This window comes from Hemibagrus wyckioides, linkage group LG11 (assembly GCF_019097595.1).
Source record: "Hemibagrus wyckioides isolate EC202008001 linkage group LG11, SWU_Hwy_1.0, whole genome shotgun sequence".
NCBI classification, from domain to species: domain Eukaryota; kingdom Metazoa; phylum Chordata; class Actinopteri; order Siluriformes; family Bagridae; genus Hemibagrus; species Hemibagrus wyckioides.
The window spans coordinates 12,137,822-12,155,919 of NC_080720.1; the positions used below are offsets into that span (position 1 = coordinate 12,137,822).

Here is an 18,098-nt window from a genome sequence, read left to right on the forward strand (position 1 = left end):
TCATCATCTTTTAAATATACTTTGTTTGAATCAGTAAAAAAAACTTCTAAGTTGTAAAAAAGTTGCATTCAATATTCAATCAAGAAGACACACATTACAGAAAAACTATATTAGCATAAAAATCTCTGGACAAGTTGTTGCCTGAGAAATTGCATTTGTTTGCGTTCTTCATAGCAACTGGTATAGAACACTGTGTTTAAAACTAAAGAAAACCAGCTATACGTTTGAGGTTCATATTTGAGACTTTGTTATACTGTGTCCTCCACTGCAAAGCAACATAATGTTCTTTTTACATATCCTGTAATGAAGCCTATCTTGATAAGAGTGGTCTCTTTCTGGATGACCCCACCCACATCCACAGGGCATGAGGGCTCATTGAGTAGTTTGATTTCGATGAAAATTGTGTAAATCATATGCTTTTGGCCTTCACAGTCACTGGATATAAACCCAACTGTAAGGAGATTTTGGGATATTTTGGTCCATTGTGTTAGACAGCACTTTCTACCACCATGTTTTGGAAGAATTGTATTTATCCTTCAAGTACAGTCCCAACGAATTAGTGCCAAGGTGCATTTATGATGTTTTTGCTTGTCATGGTAGCCGAAGACTCTTTTGTTGTTGTTTTTATTTCCATTAATTTTTTCACCTGCCTATATCAGTCAGACTGAAAGATGGCATACAGTATGTACACGTATATCCCTCACGGGCCTTCTTTGTTTTTTGGTATGATCCTACATGCATTGATTTATAGTGGCTGAATAACATCAAAGTAGGGATAAAGCAGTTGTTCCACCCTTTGATGAAATGCAAATCTGTTAAAGGGGTTATACATCTATGTGTTGTGTGCTGCAATGCTTACATTCATGCCTGTCTGTGCATGTATATGTTTGCATTATAATATGTGTGTATATATAAACCCATGTACTGCTTTATTACTGTTATTATTGGATATTGTTGGTGTCATGCTGCTTCCTCTGTTGTTGTGGATACATAGTTCTGCATCACTTGTATTTCTGTTAGGTTGAAACCCTAGATCTTGTGAGCTGCTGCTCTTGTAAATCATTTTGGATAAAGATATATGATAAAGGAATACATGTGATGTTGCCTAAATGTAAAACTGGCTGTAAAATTTGCACATGCGCATGTATATATGTACATGTACATGTATGCCTATATGAGTACATATGTGGGTGTGTATGTTTAAGTGATTGTGTGTGAGTATGTTCGGATGTGTGTGTGTATGAGAAAGACACAGTGACTTTATCCATATTGTCCCCTTCACTGAGTCGCAGGGGGTAAAGTCTCAGTGTAAATCACTTTTCCTTCTAGAAGGCGCACGTTTAACCAGCCGTGCCGTGATTCCTTTTCTCTCAGCGCAGGCCTCTCCGCATTTCCTTATCAGCTCCTTCACCAGTTCATTTCTTTCCAATGAGAATCCGGGGACCCCCAAATTCAAACGGCAGCGCCTCGCTGCTTTCCTTCAGTCTTCAGTTCGAATGGAACCCCAGATCCAATTTCAGATAGACTGCAGGCTTTAGCACTGATGCTTTTGAGACTCTCCCACACAGAGACAATAGTTAGGAGCTTAAAATGAGATCAGCCCGACCCTAAACCAACCAATAATATTCCTATTTAAATGTAATATATTACACATCGAACTGTATCAGGTTTGAGATAACCATATGCCTGGCTGAGAATAATAATAATAATAATAATAATAATAATAATAATAATAATAATAATAATAATAATAATAATAATAATAATAATGTATTATAAACAATAAACAATTATCATTATTATTGTTATTATTATTATTACAGTACATTGCATTTTTGCTATTTGATTTATTTATTGCTTTATTGCAGAAGAAAATGATTACGCTTAGACACAATGGAAGATATATTCTGATCCACAATATCATATCACATTCAATTCGTGCTCATTGATTTCAGGATGACTTTACAGGAGACAATTAAGTAAATGACCCATGGGATTCAATTAAAAGTGTCATGCCCCCTTTTTACTTTTGTTTCACATGTTTGATATTTTGGTCTCAATGTGTTTGAAGAAAAGAAAAGGCTCTACATGACCTCCTCCTCAATGATTTTATCATTAAATTAAGCCTATAAATGACCTGAAAGCACTAGCTGTGGCATGAAATTAAATAAAAATAAAGAACAATTATGCTCTTTTTCCTCTGATCACCAGCTAAAAAGGAGTCCAGCATAGATAAGGCGCAGCTCACAATAAAAACGTCCAGAGGAATTTTAAATGAATGAGAGAGAAGATTTTGAGGGCCATCTGTAGTGTCAAATCATAATTTCCCTTCTATTATTTTTCCTCTAAACTGGAATTTTACAGAAAACAAAAAGATCACAGCTATAAATTAACATCCAATTATACACACATTTGCTCAGTTGTAGCACTATCAACTTCACTAAACACCACCATCATAAAAAAAAAGTTATGTATTGTGACTATAAGGATTCTGGATGATCCTTTAAATCATTTATATACATATATATATATATATATATATATATATATATATATATATATATATATATATATATATATATAAAAAAGAACCTTCATTTTTAAATTAGAATATTTCACAGACTGTGTCGAATGATTTCTCCTGCTTTTTTAAAACTACATTTTATCAAGATGTAGAGGTCCAGAGGCATCCATATATTGTCTACAGAGCTTTGAATTTGATCAACTGAGACTGAGATCAGTGAGCATACCTGATTGAGCTACATATATATTTATGGAAGTGAGCCTTCATTTAGTAAAGTGATCCTTGAATTAGGTCTATTAATGGCACGTTTCAAAGTTGCTTTGGGGAGCTGATGTAAAACTTGGGTTCAGTGAAGTATCACCCTCATTTACAGGGGCAGATAAGAGGGAAAGCTGTCACAGAAAATCTCCCTCCCTCCTCCTTTCTCCCCTTATATTGAATTGCACCTTGGGCAATAGTGCAGAATGGTGAATCTTAACTTCGCCCAGCATGTGTTCTTGGCAGATAAGTAAACAATCTGGATGTGAAATGATTTTTTTTTCGTGTTTAATTAATGCAGTAATGCTATTACACCTCGCTGTGCAAATCCCATTGCCTAAGACCTGAGACAATAGGCAAAAAGTGAATCGCAATCCTCCGCCTGTTTCTGCAGCCAAAAGCCAAAAACTGTTGTGCGAGTGTTTTCTCTTACACCATAGACATAGCTTCTGAAGATCACAGAAATGTTAGCTTTACGAAATACAATATGGGGAGAGAAACCTGCACGAATTATAGTGATTATGTGACTTATTTGTCATTGGATACGCCGATGTGAGACTGACAGATACTTGTGACATGTTTGGATGTTGCAACGTGATGCAACGTTCGTCCGCAATAACCCTTTGCCTGTGTGTTTAACAAAATATAACAATATATGACATTGTGGATTATGAATATGGTTTAATAATGAAAATTAAAAAAAAAAAAAAAAAAAACTGCTTAAATTATAGGACCGGACCGCGCTCACGTGCACGCGCACGCAGGCTAAATTATACGTTATTTAATTTTAAATAAAAATGTAAAATTTCTTCTTCTTTTTTAAGTTTAACAAATAATAAAATAAACGACAATGAACACATTTTTTTTTATTATTACATCTAAAATAAACAAGCTTTAATGAAAACCTACACTGTTAAAACCTAGCCTACAATTTAGAATCACATACGTGAATTAGATTTTAGAAATGAATTCAATTATTATTCAATTATCTTTTTAGGCTTCTTCACTTCAATTCTTCCTAGAGCTCTTTCTAATGGGGAACACTCAGGTGAAGGGTTCTCTATAGAACCATTAAGGATTTCTCCCGAATGAAACTCGAAGAGCTGTTAAGTGTCCAGATCAGTGGTCATTTAAATCCAGTCGGCCTAACATAAACACTATCAATATTGCTATGTTTAAAAAAAAAACTATGCCAGGCCAGTGTTTGTCTCTTAATCAAGAGTTGTAGTTAAAGACGTACGATCAGCTTATTTATTTTGAGCTGAGGTGTGTTCATGTGCTGCGGGTGTCGATGTAGGAGAGTCGAGCAGGCTGAGCAGGTCAGACTGGCATGAAACCCTTTGGGTGACACACACAACCAAACATCAGCACATAACCGAGCCGCTTAAGTATCACATTCTCTCTCTCTCTCTCTCTCACTCTCTCTCTCTCTCTCTCACACACACCCACACCCACAAAGTGAAGAAGCCTGACCTGTTCAGAAACAAGATAGCCTTTAACCCAAAGATTACACTGTCAGTATTACAGATCGAAAATTAACAGAAATAATAAAAGGTATTCCTTGATGACGCTGCTACTAGATAAACCTGTAAGTGATAGCTTACGAAAAATCCCTTCGGGGTGAAATGACAACCGTCAGCGTTCACATACATTCAGCTTGACGCAAATGAGCACTGTAGGTTAATTCTGTACAGCACGTGTTAACATCAAATGAGTTCATTCTCTACTGTATGGAGTTGGTTTAGATTTAACACTGTGTGAATTCATCACTTCATTACGTTCAGCGCTTTGGTCAGTTGACGTTAGGAGAGATTAAAAGTAAATATATAGTAGTGTATGTGTTCATTTAGCAGCACACAGCCCTTATAAATATTGTAAAGGCTAATTTAGGTTATTAAGTAACAATATTAGAGTGTTTTAGTATAAAATAGACTGTTCATTAAATAAATATAAAATAGACTGTTATTATTAGGTGTTAATAGAATTTTACATAAATTCTGTAGTTGTTAAAACAACATTGTAAGTGTTAATTATTACTCAAATAACATAATTCATATAACATGATTTTTTTTCCGTGTTAATGATGTCAATCAGATGCAAAGCACATATTTGTGCCTACATCAGAAATATTACAATCAAAGCTTTATTACTCTTGTGCCCAAAACGGAACAGATGCTAAACGGCTTGAGTCATGTGGATGCTGTTGTTTAGTGTCAGGATAAATTGTAATTCGTGTCTTTTGTTCAAGGCGTTGGGTTTGTCGGAAAGGCCTTAATTGTTTTGCCATCTAATTTGGATCGAAGGTCCCTAAAGAGTCCAGTTAGAAAGCCGAAGGTTTGACAGCGGTGTTATCTCAGTGTTATCTCTCCCCTCTCACACACTTTGCTGTTTACACACTCCTGCTGCACCCCCGCATAAATCCTAATGCAAATGCAAGCTTAAGTACTTTTCACATACTGGTCCATGCAATTATTACCTTAAATTTAACCTCATATAAGATCATTGAAGGTCAGCCATTTTCAGGTTTAATGAATCAAAAGAATTCAAATAAATTATTTTAAATTATTATTATTATTATTATTATTATTATTATTATTATTATTATTATTATTGAAGTAATGCATTTTGTGTAACAAGATTTTAAGTATAAATATAACCTATTTGAAGTGTTAATTCACTTCTACCCTATACAGTGATTTTAAACACAAAATTATTTCGTCGAAATATGCGGAAAATAGTCAATATAACCACGTTTGTATAATTTTGAAGACAGATTGTCTTTATTCAAAATGTCTTTGCTCAGGCAAATGAACAAAGAATCGAGGTATCACCCATTTGGATACATCTTCCTTTCCATAACATTAGTACAGCTTTTAAATTACCATCGCAATTTAAAAAATAATCATAATCATAATAAAACCACAACATTAACTGCTTCGTTTCCATCTCCAGCTTTCTTCCTCAGATGAATTGAACGTGTGACTAGCACTGAACCACAATTTAAAAAGAAAGAAAGAAAGAAAATGTTGTTTAGAAAAAAAAAGATATTATTTTTTCCATTTGATGTTTTAAATAGTTTGTCTAATTTTATGCACCAGTTTGATAAATAGCCTATAAACAATATAACCCGTATGTTCATCCAACTCAAAAAGTTCTAAGCGTGATCCAAACCGTTTTATCTGAGTGCTAAAATATAAGTACAATATACAAGAGATATGATGGGTGAATGTCACTTGTGCAAACCAAATGGGCTTTTTAAAATAAGATAACAATAATAATAATATCATGAAACAAAATTATTATTAGTATAGCATCAAAAATGTACATAATAAATAAAGTTAAAGGCATCCTTAATCGGATAGCCGTTAATAAATGTTATAACATTTACATTTCTTACAGTTCAGGGCTCCTTGATCTCTCACATCTACTCCCAAGTTCCCATGCAGACGTCCGGAGGGGAAAAACGAGCTTGATGAAAAATCGAAAGTTTTTCTCCAGTTCTCAAAGTCCTCACGGCCTCTGTACAAAATAAGCTTTGCACTTCTGTCTGGTCGCATCATGCAGCGCAGAGATCAAGCTTGCAAAGTGCGACACTTAGGTCAGTTTACGCGGTTCAAGTCTTCGGTGTCTTTTTTGCTGTTCTATAACTGTTTTATGACCTGTTTTTTTTTTCTTTAACATTATTCAAGTTTCCCAAAAAATGTCTTTTTCCTCTCTCTCTCTCTCTCTCTCTCTCTCTCTTTTTTTTTTTTTTTTACAGAGGGTAATATCACTGAATTTTCCGTGGAGAAGTGCGTTTTCTTCTGAGCTCAACACCCCCATTTGCGTGGCTATTAATTAATTTATTTATTTTACATCAGTAGAGTTTCCAGAGAGAAACGTCTTTTTGGGGTTCAACGTATTTTAAGTTCAAAGAGCAGAAGTGTCATTAGTTTTAACACGGTAGAAGTTTTCGGAGAGCCCGACTGTCTGTTTGCTCTTGTAACTTCGATCCTCTTTTTGTGAGTGTGTGAGAGTGTGTGTTTTACGTGGTTCAAGTTTCCAAAGTCAAAATTGTCTCTCTGCTCAACTTTCGGATGGTTATTTTACATGGCCGTGGCATGCGCCGTCGGGTAAGGGTCGATGCCGCTCTTCCCCATGCCTGGGAAGAGGATGTAGGCGACGGGCGGCTGCAGGCTGGACGCCGCCGACCATGCTGTGCAGTTGCAGGGCACTACATAGCCTGGGTTGGTGGGTGACGGGTGTGTGTGTGTGTGCTGCCCCGGACACGCCAGGCCGCCAAAAGCGCCGTTCTGGTAGCCGAGTGATGAGGCATAGGGCAGCGAGCCGGCGGCAGCGGCGGCAAGGGCGTGTGGCATATCGGCCATCTTCTGCGCAGCGCTGGAGCTGAACTGACTTGGGTCAAGGAACGAGTAAGGCGCAGAGGCCGCCGGAGGCAAAAACGCACGCGCCTTTTCCGACCCGGAAGCCAGCAACGAGTCGGCACCGGAAACCGGAAGTGCTTTCAAGTGTTCAGCGTCGCCCAAGTAGGGCAGAGGGAACACGTATCGGTCCTTCTTGAGCAGGTTCTTGGGTTTGCGCCGCGGCCGGTACTTGTAGTCCGGGTGCTCTTTCATGTGCTGCGCACGCAGCCGCTTGGCCTCGTCAATGTAGGGACGCTTCTCAGACTCGGAGAGAAGCTTCCACTCGGCACCGAGCCTCTTGCTGATCTCAGAGTTGTGCATCTTGGGATTCTCTTGGGCCATTTTCCTTCTCTGGCCGCGGGACCATACCATGAAGGCGTTCATGGGCCTCTTGATGTGATCGGCCGGCTTGGACATGGCTTTTTTAAGCGACACGAACACCGATCAGTCCTTGTAAAATAACGTCAAAATGTTTATGCCACCAAAACAAAGTGGAGAAAATAATTCACCTGTCTTGCTGACGGACGCCGATCATGCCACTTCTGGAGAGTCGGAGAAGAACTGTAAAAAAAACATCGGTGAAAAAAATCCAACAGCGCAACTCTTTCGAGTTTCGGCAAATCGTTGTAAATGTTTCTTTCCTCTTCAACACAGTGTGCAGCAGCCAAAAATCCGCCGAGGTGAGGCAAAAAAAAGTCCCGTGGTCGACGAGTGAACTCTGGGTGTTTGTGTGTCTGTCTGCGTGTGTGTATGTGTGCGTGTGTGTGTTTTCTCTTCCCTCTCGGAGGTTTGTCGTCTTTTGCGAAGCACCTGGCTTAGGAAATGAGTAGAAAAAGCTCGTGAATGGAAGCCAAAAGGCGGCGGAGTTGAAAGGCTGGGCTGCACATAAACGGCAGGGCGTTCACTGTCCAACCTGAGCGCCCAATCAGCACTAAGACACACACACACACACACACTTAGCGCAACACCTACGGACAAAATGCACACGCGCGCGCACCATACGCACACGCACACACACAAGCGCACAAACGCACGCACACACACGCTGCGCAGACCATATCACAACGCCAATAAAGATTTGAGGAGCCATGAATAAAAGGAGGGCCAGCTACTCCACTCTTCTTCATCCCCTAAATCCTTTTAGTTTAAGTTGTACAAACACACACACACACACACACACACACTTCTGTTAACCATATTAACAATTATTAGCACGCGCGGCAATTGTTTTTGAAGGGGCAAAAATGATCATAAAAATTGATAGTCAGGCTCACGAGACGAATAATGTTAAATAGCGTATAAGAAAGGTGATTATTATAAATGTTGAATGCGCCAACAAAAGAACAACAATATAAAATCTACTGTATTTATAAAGTAGTTGTCATATGTATTAATTTAATTTAATGCATTTTTATGTTAATTTACATTAGGTTTGGTCACAGGGACGTTTTGATTTGTTTATTTCAAAACATACACACTTTAGACAGCAAGTGGTAAAGCGGTGTCGTTTGGGGGCAAATTGGGAAATAATACAATTAAAAGATTAAAAGTTCTCCAGCAGCAGCTTGTATAAATACATGAAACACACCCTAAATATAATGTATAATAAAGCGGCTATTGAAGTAAAAGTACTGTGCGTCTGAACAGTGTCCCCTCGGGCCAATATTTATTAAACGAGAATAATTGTCCAGAAGTCTCCTGGGACAGGCTGCGCGCGCGTGTCTCTGTGTGTGTGTGTGTGTGTGTGTGTGTGTGTGTGCACCTGTTTCGCAGCTCTGATCTCCCAGCAAAGCACCCTGGTGTAAAACATGCCCACATAGACCTCATACTGAATGGAGGTCAGCACACACTGATGTCCACACTCCAAAATCTGACATTACGAACACTTTAGAGCTTTGCCCGTTGTCAGTGTATGCGATGTGATCAAAGTGATGCCACTGGGGTTGTCACATGGGAAAACAATTTGGATATATTGTTTCTGTCTTAATGAATTTTCTTTTGGCTTAACATGAAAAAAAAAGAAGAAATGCTTATACTGTCACATTATTGGCTCCAATAACGATTAAAAGAACTTCCAGTTAATTCTGCATTTCTGAATTTGCTTAGTCAAATTATTAAAATAACCACTTTTAGAGTACTGGATATAAATTTTTCATTTTAAAAATGATTTTGCTGGTGCTCTTATGCCAAAGTAAATTCGGGTTGAATTTAAAGTAAAACAAATGGATGTTTGAACGCTTCCTGGTCACACCGGAATTTGTCTTTCTTTCTGTGATTTATTTTTCTTGCTCCCAGAGGAAGATGTTTAAGGCAGTCTGTACTGAAGGACATTAACATGTAAATGTGACTGTTTAAAAAAAGATCAGTGTAGTAAAATCAGCCCGAGGCGAGACAAGCTGAGAAAGCTGATCTATCAGAGGCTGGCTCTGATTTGAATCCTCACTGAAATACAGTTTTGGCTCAGTATGATCTTTAGCACAGAGAGATGGCCCTGAAGATGTGCCTGCAATTTAGCATTTTTCTGCTTTCTTAATATAGCTGCATGGTATATTAATCTACATTATAAATTGCGCATTTCATATTTCCACAATCTAGCCTACAAGCGAGAGTCTGGATTAAAAACATCAGCGCCCATATTTCACCAAGACAGTGCAAATTACTGTGCGACTTCTTATCTAAGCTACACTGGAATGTAGAGATGTTATAAGTTAATATTGTTGTAAGTCTTTTTTTTTTCCTTTTATGTTTCAGCAAAAACACCCAGAACAACACTTGTTTCAGTAACGTGTATGCCACGTAGGCGTTAGAATACAGATATTTAGAAACATTAATAATACTGAATATTACAAATAATAAATTTAATAATAAGAGAAAATAATTATTCTTGTACGCGGTATAATATGAACTGAGTAGATTTAAGTAAAGGTGGTTATATGCTTAGATGCTGATATCTATCAAGCTTTGCCTCTCATCCTCCCACTCCATTTCACCAGTGTGTTGCAGAAGAATAAATTACAGCGGGAATTAATGTAAATTATCGGGGGTGAAGGGGGGTGTAATTCTCATGAACACCCTCCATTTTATTCAGAGAGAGGAAATCTGCTTACAACCAAACACATGTAAAGAGTTATGAAATAAATCATACTGTAAACATTTAGTTATTAGGAGGCAATCACAATCGTATCACGTATAGAATTTGCATTGCATTTCTAGGTAGTTTGAATCAAAAGAAGTGTGTAAAAAAATCCCAGCGCTCACTAACTGCCTTTGTCTGAGACATGGGATTCAAAATCTGACTGTATGAAGTGAGCAAAAAATAGCGGAAAGGTGAAATTTTGGGCAATTTACTGGAAAGCAATGGAAATGAAGGCACAGAAATATTTCAACTGGAAGCGAGAATTGTTTTTAGGAAGATAAATATTATTTGTGCTCATTATACGGCATTTGTGCTTCTTCTAAGAGTGAATTTTTAAAATGAACACAAAAATTGAGACAGCATAAGAACAACAACAAAAAAAAGCTGATTGCAATAATAACAAAAATAAAAGCATTGATCCTTTTTCAGATCCTGAAATGAATACAGCTTAAAACTCAGCGCTTCCTCCTCAGTGACTCTCTGAACTCCCAGAGCGCGGATTTACATGCGTTTTAAAGAATTAGGCTATTTTTCGAACTAAACCTGAACCTGTAGCCTGCATGCCACTGTCCCCGCTTTTCCTGCCGCGCGCCGACACTGACGCTATATGAGGTCACGTGAGCCAGAGCAGCGCTCCAATCTGCGTGGTTGTGATCTAAAGACTGAACGCACGCGGCAGGCGAGCGCCACTGGTCGCTTGGTAAGCCATACTGTGCACGAGCCGTATCAGTTTGTATTGGAATGAATGAATGTATAGAGTAAAGCAATTAGCGGCGTTTCACATGAAGGGGAACCTGCTGGAATCTGCGCGTTAATAAACTGTAGTTAAACTTCATATACAGCAGTTAGTGTTCCTTACATTCGGAAGATGTTAGACCTATGATTTCAATCAAACCTCAAAAACAGAAGCTAAATGTTATAAATAAAGCTTACCTACTAAGTTTCCAAACCATTAGGACGGCCTGTGTAAGTATCACATAACCTATTTACCTTCAATATTTCACACTGATCCAAAACAACCTATAGATGCTTTGGCGTCTCCATTAACGACACATCTTCGTGCTAGTGCATGTTAGGGTGTAAGAAATCTTCAAGCTAAAACGAGTTCAGCAAGTAAAACACACGTCAATGATTTAATGCCCACTATATGTCACAAAATTTCTCAAATCTTCCAAAATGCACAATTGCATACTTGTAAAATGCCAAGTTTTCAAACCATTAACTAGCCCATGTAAACATCATATAACCTATATTTAACATTTACAACATTTCACTTACATACCTGTAATGTAGCCTACTCAGAAAGATTAGTGTGCCAGAAATACGAGTATTCATCAAACATTATGCACAGTGGCTAGATACTACCATGAACATCTAGGGTACAAACTCTGGACACTAAGGCGTATGTTTTGAGAAGATGGAGAATCTTTGGTTTTAACATAATTCGTCATTTGCGGATGTATACCACTGATGTGTGTCCATTATGAAAAACAAAAGAATTTTTATTTACTGTCACTCCAGAAAATGGTCAGTGTCCCAATGACACGCCATTTTAAGCACACTTTTAATGAAAATCACATTCACCCAACCTAATGAAATTTGAGGGTTAAATGATATTTTTAATGGGTTAAATTACCGACAATTGTATTTGCTTTACCTTAGCTTTACAGACAGTTTTATTAATATTATCTTTGGCCAGCAAACCAACCAACTCTCTAGCCGTCATCAGTCTTGTGTAAGTAATGGTCAAACGTAAGTGACAGGGGAAAAGGGATTATATGGTATAGGGTTTTAAAGGCACGGAGTGTGCGCGTGCTGATAAATTAGAACACTAGCCAGTATTCTAGAAATTACCAACCAATGTGACATTAGGCCATGCTGACTGCAGGACATTTATCAAAATACAGACCGGTTGTCTTCTATCAATTTAAATCGTATATATTTTATTCCAGCGCGGTATTTACTACGTTGTAACACAGTGTTTATTCGTCTCTGATTCTGTCCTGACGCGTCATAACGGTTCTAATAAAGAGTTGCGGGAGTGCGCGCGCATTTGGCAGGGCGCGCGCTGTCGCTCTCCATGGTGCTGATGCGCTAAAGTGGCTTTATACACCAGTAACTTGCGCTCCCACTCAGGACTCCCCTCAAACCCATGTCGACATTTTCAATGCCTTTTTTTTCTCTTATTTCCATCCTGTTTGCTGCCGTGATTTGGCTCGCATGATGCTGGCACGCGCAGACATTCTCTGCTGAGGTTTTTCTACAGTTTCCTGCAGGAAGGAAGGAAGGATGGAACGAGGGAAGAAGAGGTGTTAGAAACTTGAAGTGGCATGTTCATCCCTGTTTCAAAATTCCTAAACCATGGAGTCGATTAAAGTTTATTTTAGGGTGTAACAGCAACAGGAAGGTTTTTATGTAAAATGCTCTCTTAGGAAATGAGGAGGGTGAAAAATGTTCATGCACAAATGATTTCTAAGTAGGTAAGCTAGAAAAATATTATTATTTTTTAAAAAAAGATAAAACGTGTAAAACATGGCAACAAACAATTAATAGAAGTAAAATACATTAAAGTGGGACATTTTTCATTTTTAATAAAGCAGTAACAGACTAAATGAACATACAGAAGAGCCAAAGAGAGAACAAAATTGCTTCTAGTGTCTTGTCATGAGAACACTTAATAACGCATATTGAAATAAGCTGATTGCGATGTCAGGTTGGTTGCAAATTTGGAATCCTGTTCTAAATGTATATGCTACCTTTCTGCAACTTCCAGCATCTGCTCATTCTGATTACCAGACTTCAGGGAAAGTCCAGGATATTGCACCCATTCTGAAGTCAGTTTGTCGAGAAGTGTTGACTTTTCTGCCCTCCCCCATCTTCTTCCTCTCCACATGCTTGCATTATTTCACATATTCAAATTGGCAGTGTTTGTTCTGGCCACAGCTTTTAGCTTCCATTGCTCTCCAGTGTGGAAATTGATTTTAGTTAGCTGTCACAGCCAGCAGTTTTCTGGCACCTCTGCAAAAAAAATATATTTACAAAAAAATTGCTGTTTGGTTTGGAGAAATTTCATTAACCCACACACTATTCCGGGCTATTTCTGAGAAGCCATGGGGGTGAGGATCATAATACTATTTTGGGAAAGCAGTGAAAAACTGCCCCTGCCCCAGGATTCATGTGTAGGAAAGGCCCAGTCCATCTTCATCTGTATACATATCTGATTTCACTTTCACAGCTCCTATCCCTTCATATCAATCCATGATTATCAATAGCAGGGGCAGAGTCAAAATCAAAACCAAAATGAATGCAGCCGATGGGAGATATCAAATCAAATCGACAATTCTCATGGCCAAATCTTTTTACAATATGATATTTCATTTGGGAGGGGGGAAAGCTGAATGAGGGCCTCTGATTGCTGCATGCCTTGTGGAGGGAGCAGAGTTAATGGAAAAGGAAAGACAGATCCAGTGATTGAATGAAATAAAACAGAATGGAAATTAAAAGAGGTTCAAGGCAATGGATGATAATGAAAGAAGAAGGGCAATTCTTCAGAGACAGAGCAGAAAGCATTGCACCACTGTACAATACAATTAGGATTAAAGGGGCCAGTCACAGATAACAGCAGATAGGGATAAATTATCACCCAAAGAGAAAAATGGGGCCTCTTCTCTGACCTTCATTAAGGGGAAGAAAAGCTTTCAGAGGGCTGGGACAGCTTGTAGGAGAATCTCAGCCTTCTCATCTCTTCCCTGAGGGGTCAGCTGAAATTTACACCAAACAAACACTATAAATGGATTTTAAATGGTTATGCACTCCTGCAATATGAACTGACACCAATATTAATAATAGTTTATAAAGCCAGCTGGATCAGAAATTCAAGAAAATTGATTTTTTTTATTATTATTTTGTGTCACTAAATGAATTAAAAAATCAGGTGAATTACAGAAAATTATACATTGGAAAATTTCTATTGCTGTTACCTTGCCATGGGCATATTAGGAGTGTGTAAAGAACTTATATACAAATGAAATTAAAGCCCAGCATCCTGAATTTCTTGCAGCAGTTGACTTCACCAGCTATATAAATAGAGGCACTAAAGGAAGAAAGCCTAGAAGAAAGCATTTTAGAGACCCAGCAAAGAAGTGAGGTGCACAGGAGGAAAAAAACAAAAGGTCAAGCATGAAAGTGAAGCAATTAAAAGATCTGAACACTTTTGAAGGCAGATAAATTGATTTAGATGTAAAGCTCAAATAATAAACATTGGTATCGGGTGCTGATTGATTTTTTTTCCCCACACTGCAATCTTTTAAAGTATTATGAGAAATCAGTACTCCTTTTCATTTACTTTTTGTGATTATCAATAGACCAACCATTCAAAAGACAATTCTATTTGGCTTTCCACTGGAGCTGTTCTATAAAGCGCCTTTCAGAGTTTTGGTCTTTTGAGTTGGTGCTGTAGTATGTTGATCAGAAATGAAAAATGCACTCTTATTTCCTTTCTTCCCAGCTTTTTCCACTTTGACTGATTTGATGCTGTTAAAACATTATTGCTTTTCACCAGGAACCATACATTTGTCTATCTAAAGCATAGTGGATCTTCCTGAGCATATTAATCCATGCTTTTCGTGAATTACTGCACAGATAAATGAGCAATTTTCTTTTACATGAATCATTTCTCTGAAGTAGTTTATATTCTGTCAGACATGTTTATTCAACAACAAACAAAAAGTTCTGATTGCAACAAATTACTGTGACCAAAGCTGATGCTCAGGGAGGTACAGTCAGTGTCCAGAACTATTAGAAACCAATGCACATCTCCCTTTCTTTCTTCTTTCTGCCATTCTCTCTCTCTTTCTTTCTCCCTCTCTTTTGATTCTAGAAGCTATTGTAGGCTGTCAAACAAAAGGGTTTTCATCAGAGCCTCTTAACGTAGCCCCCCCCACCCCCTCATCTCTCTCTCGCTCTCTCTCTCTCTCTCTCTCTCTCTCTCTCTCTCTCTCTCTCGGCCACCAACTCCTTCTATCCCTTCCCTTTCTCATTCATTTATTCCACTGTGTGTGGAAATAGGACGGGCAACAATTAATTTCTGAGTGAATTCAGCCCGGATCTATTACCCACTCTGTGGCTCCTTTTGCTCTAATGGAAATCTATTTCACTTCTCTTTTGTGTCCAATATAATTTAATGCCCATTTTATTAATGGCCTGAAATAATTATGGAAGCCTTTTGTGATTTTTGAGTATGTTTCATTTAATTGTGCAATAAATGTCTAATCAGGGCTCCCATCTGAAGCCATTATGGCATTAAAATTAACAATTATGCCACAAATGTCTTGGTGAATGCGTCCGGGTCTATAGAAATCGCTGCCGATAACAAGACGCACATACATCATTCATGAGAATTTTTTTTCACCAACTAGAAAAGGACAGTGAGAGATAGGAAGACCAGCGAGAGAGGAAGAGAGAGAGAGAGAGAGAGAGAGAGAGACAGAGTGGGAGGGAGAGAAAGTTTCTTTATTCCTTTCAAAAGAGGGGATGCCCAAAAGATAGGGTATTCTAAAACTGTGTCACCCACTCCACTTCCTTTCTTCACTGGTTTCTCTCTATCTCCCTTTAATTTGCCTCCCTCTTTATTTTTTCAAGTGACAGATTTCACTCGGGGAATGGAAATGTATTAAGCGTTAACTTCAGTGATAAAATATCTATCAGCCCTTTGCGCCTCTTGCCTGGTCTTCCATTCTAAGCTGCGTGGCACCCATTTCGCCAGTGTGGGTGACCGAAGGCAATTAAGGAAACTTTCTTCTCTCTCTTTCCTCCTCCTCTCGCTTGCTCTCTCTCACTCACTCTCTCTCTCCCCATCACTCTGTCTCTCAACTCATGGCTCGGCTGCTCAGCACACCAACAAGAATTGTTTCCTTAGTTGCCAAGTATCCAAATTTCACGGTTTGACGGAACTCCATCTGCCAGGAATAAAAAGCCTTGTCAGTTCCTCCTTTTCACTCCCCAGCTAATATTCCACAATTGGTTTTGGTGCATCTATTTGAACTCTGCCTATGTTTGACTCTGTCTCTTGATCTGCCAATGGCCTCTAAGGGTTGTGAATTGTTTTAAACTCATCACCTTATGTCAATATGTATATTGAGAAGTACTTTGTTCTTCTGAGAGCTATGAGTCTCTGTGTTCTCCATGTGTCTGCTACTAGCAATCAAAACATCAGACACATTAAATGACCTTAAACATTATTTATGATCCCTTTTTTCTATAATACTGCAGTCTGCTTAATAGTGCAAGTGTTGCAATCTGTTCTTTTAAGAGAGAAGCTTTCTCAAGAGAAAAATGCTCCATGAATACAGTATTTAATACATGGCCATGTTGGTGCATCAGAAGCTTTAAGATCTGGCCATGTTCTATTAATTTGCAAACATAGACAAACCATTCAAGCATACAAACCATTCGTGCTTGTTTAACAGGAGAAGTGGATATGTATAGAGATGGGAGCATTTTGAGTGACTCACATTTGATTTACATGAAACTGAAAAAGTAACTATAGGGGGTCTCCACTGCAAAAGAAAGCTTTTCAAACAAATGATCAGACAGAACCATTCCTCATGTTTATTCATTTAAGCTGTTACTGGTATAAAATATGAACATTACATAGCTGAATAGAATTTTAAAAATTATTTTCCTGGACATTTTACATGGGTTCACTTTGCACAATAGCTTGAGATAGGAAATTAATGATACTTTTGTACCAGTTATGGCCAAGAGAAATCTACGCTACTGTTCCTATCTGTCAAGCCAGCTCACATATAAAGACTGTTTTAGCTTTAGTCTAAAAGGTATTTGCTGTAAGGAGCATTCCCTTTGAAACTGCATTCCAGAGGAAATGCAGAGCATTCATCCCACTAAATGATACATACAAATCTATTAAATTTCCTTTCCTTTAAACTGATTCTCTCACATTTAATAATCTATTTAAATGATGTGCAAATTAACCTTGGCATTTGCACAAACCCACTTTTATAAGTCACACCTTACACCTTTTCCCCTCTTTTTCATCTCTCCTTCCACCCAATTTAATTCCAGGCGAAGGATTTCATGGTCAATTTTATTTTTCTCACTCTCAAGGAGTCCGTCATCAATTCTTGAGAACTTTTCATGTCCTCTTTTCTCTCCAGATTCACTGCGAAATTGCCTATTCAGGTCGCTAAATAAGTGTGACCGCCATAAATTTGCTACAACGCCCCATGCTTTTCAATAGGCATTTGGAGTGCTGACCTCCAGCAGTAATTAGTTTTACTTCTTTGTTTATCCTTTACACAAATCACACAGCTTTCTTTCTCACCCAATTCTATCCCTATCCCTCCCATTCCCCGCCCTCTCGCCCTGCACTAAAAAAACCTTGGGTGCATAGCACAGAAGTACGAAGAGTTTGACCTCTGCCGATTGCACACTCCACTTTATGTCTTCTTAATATATATTATTATGGCATATACTGAACGGAATATTCAGATACACACAAGGTCGATACAGACACTTTGCTATAGCGTGATTTAAACAACGCTGGTAACAAGTAAGCAGAAGTTGTTTTTTTTCCTTTTGGCATCTCTCCAAGTCTTTAAACATCTTCTTGCATGCCTACCATTGTCAATGGTGCATGCACAAAATATTGTTTGTACTGCAGTGACCCTCAACTGCACTGTATTGGCAACAATAAAAGCGAGATTTGATCCTGACTATTCAATAGACTGCATATACTGTAGTCAAAGGCTGAGGGGAA

General features: G+C 38.2%; 1 protein-coding gene across 1 annotated transcript; it reads right to left on the reverse strand.

Moving 5' to 3' along the window:
- Positions 1-5,816: 5,816 nt before the first annotated feature.
- sox14 (SRY-box transcription factor 14) lies at positions 5,817-8,110 on the reverse strand. The gene is made up of 2 exons (XM_058404175.1): positions 7,695-8,110; positions 5,817-7,604 (listed from the first exon to the last, which is right to left on the reverse strand). Exon 2 carries the CDS (start codon positions 7,600-7,602, stop codon positions 6,868-6,870), a length of 735 nt encoding a protein of 244 aa, XP_058260158.1. The 5' UTR covers positions 7,603-7,604; positions 7,695-8,110; the 3' UTR covers positions 5,817-6,867.
- Positions 8,111-18,098: the final 9,988 nt, after the last annotated feature.

Excerpts from the sequence above, each read along its gene's own strand:
- sox14 (XM_058404175.1), bottom strand. The coding sequence starts at position 7,602 with ATGTCCAAGCCGGCCGATCACATCAAGAGGCCCATGAACGCCTTCATG.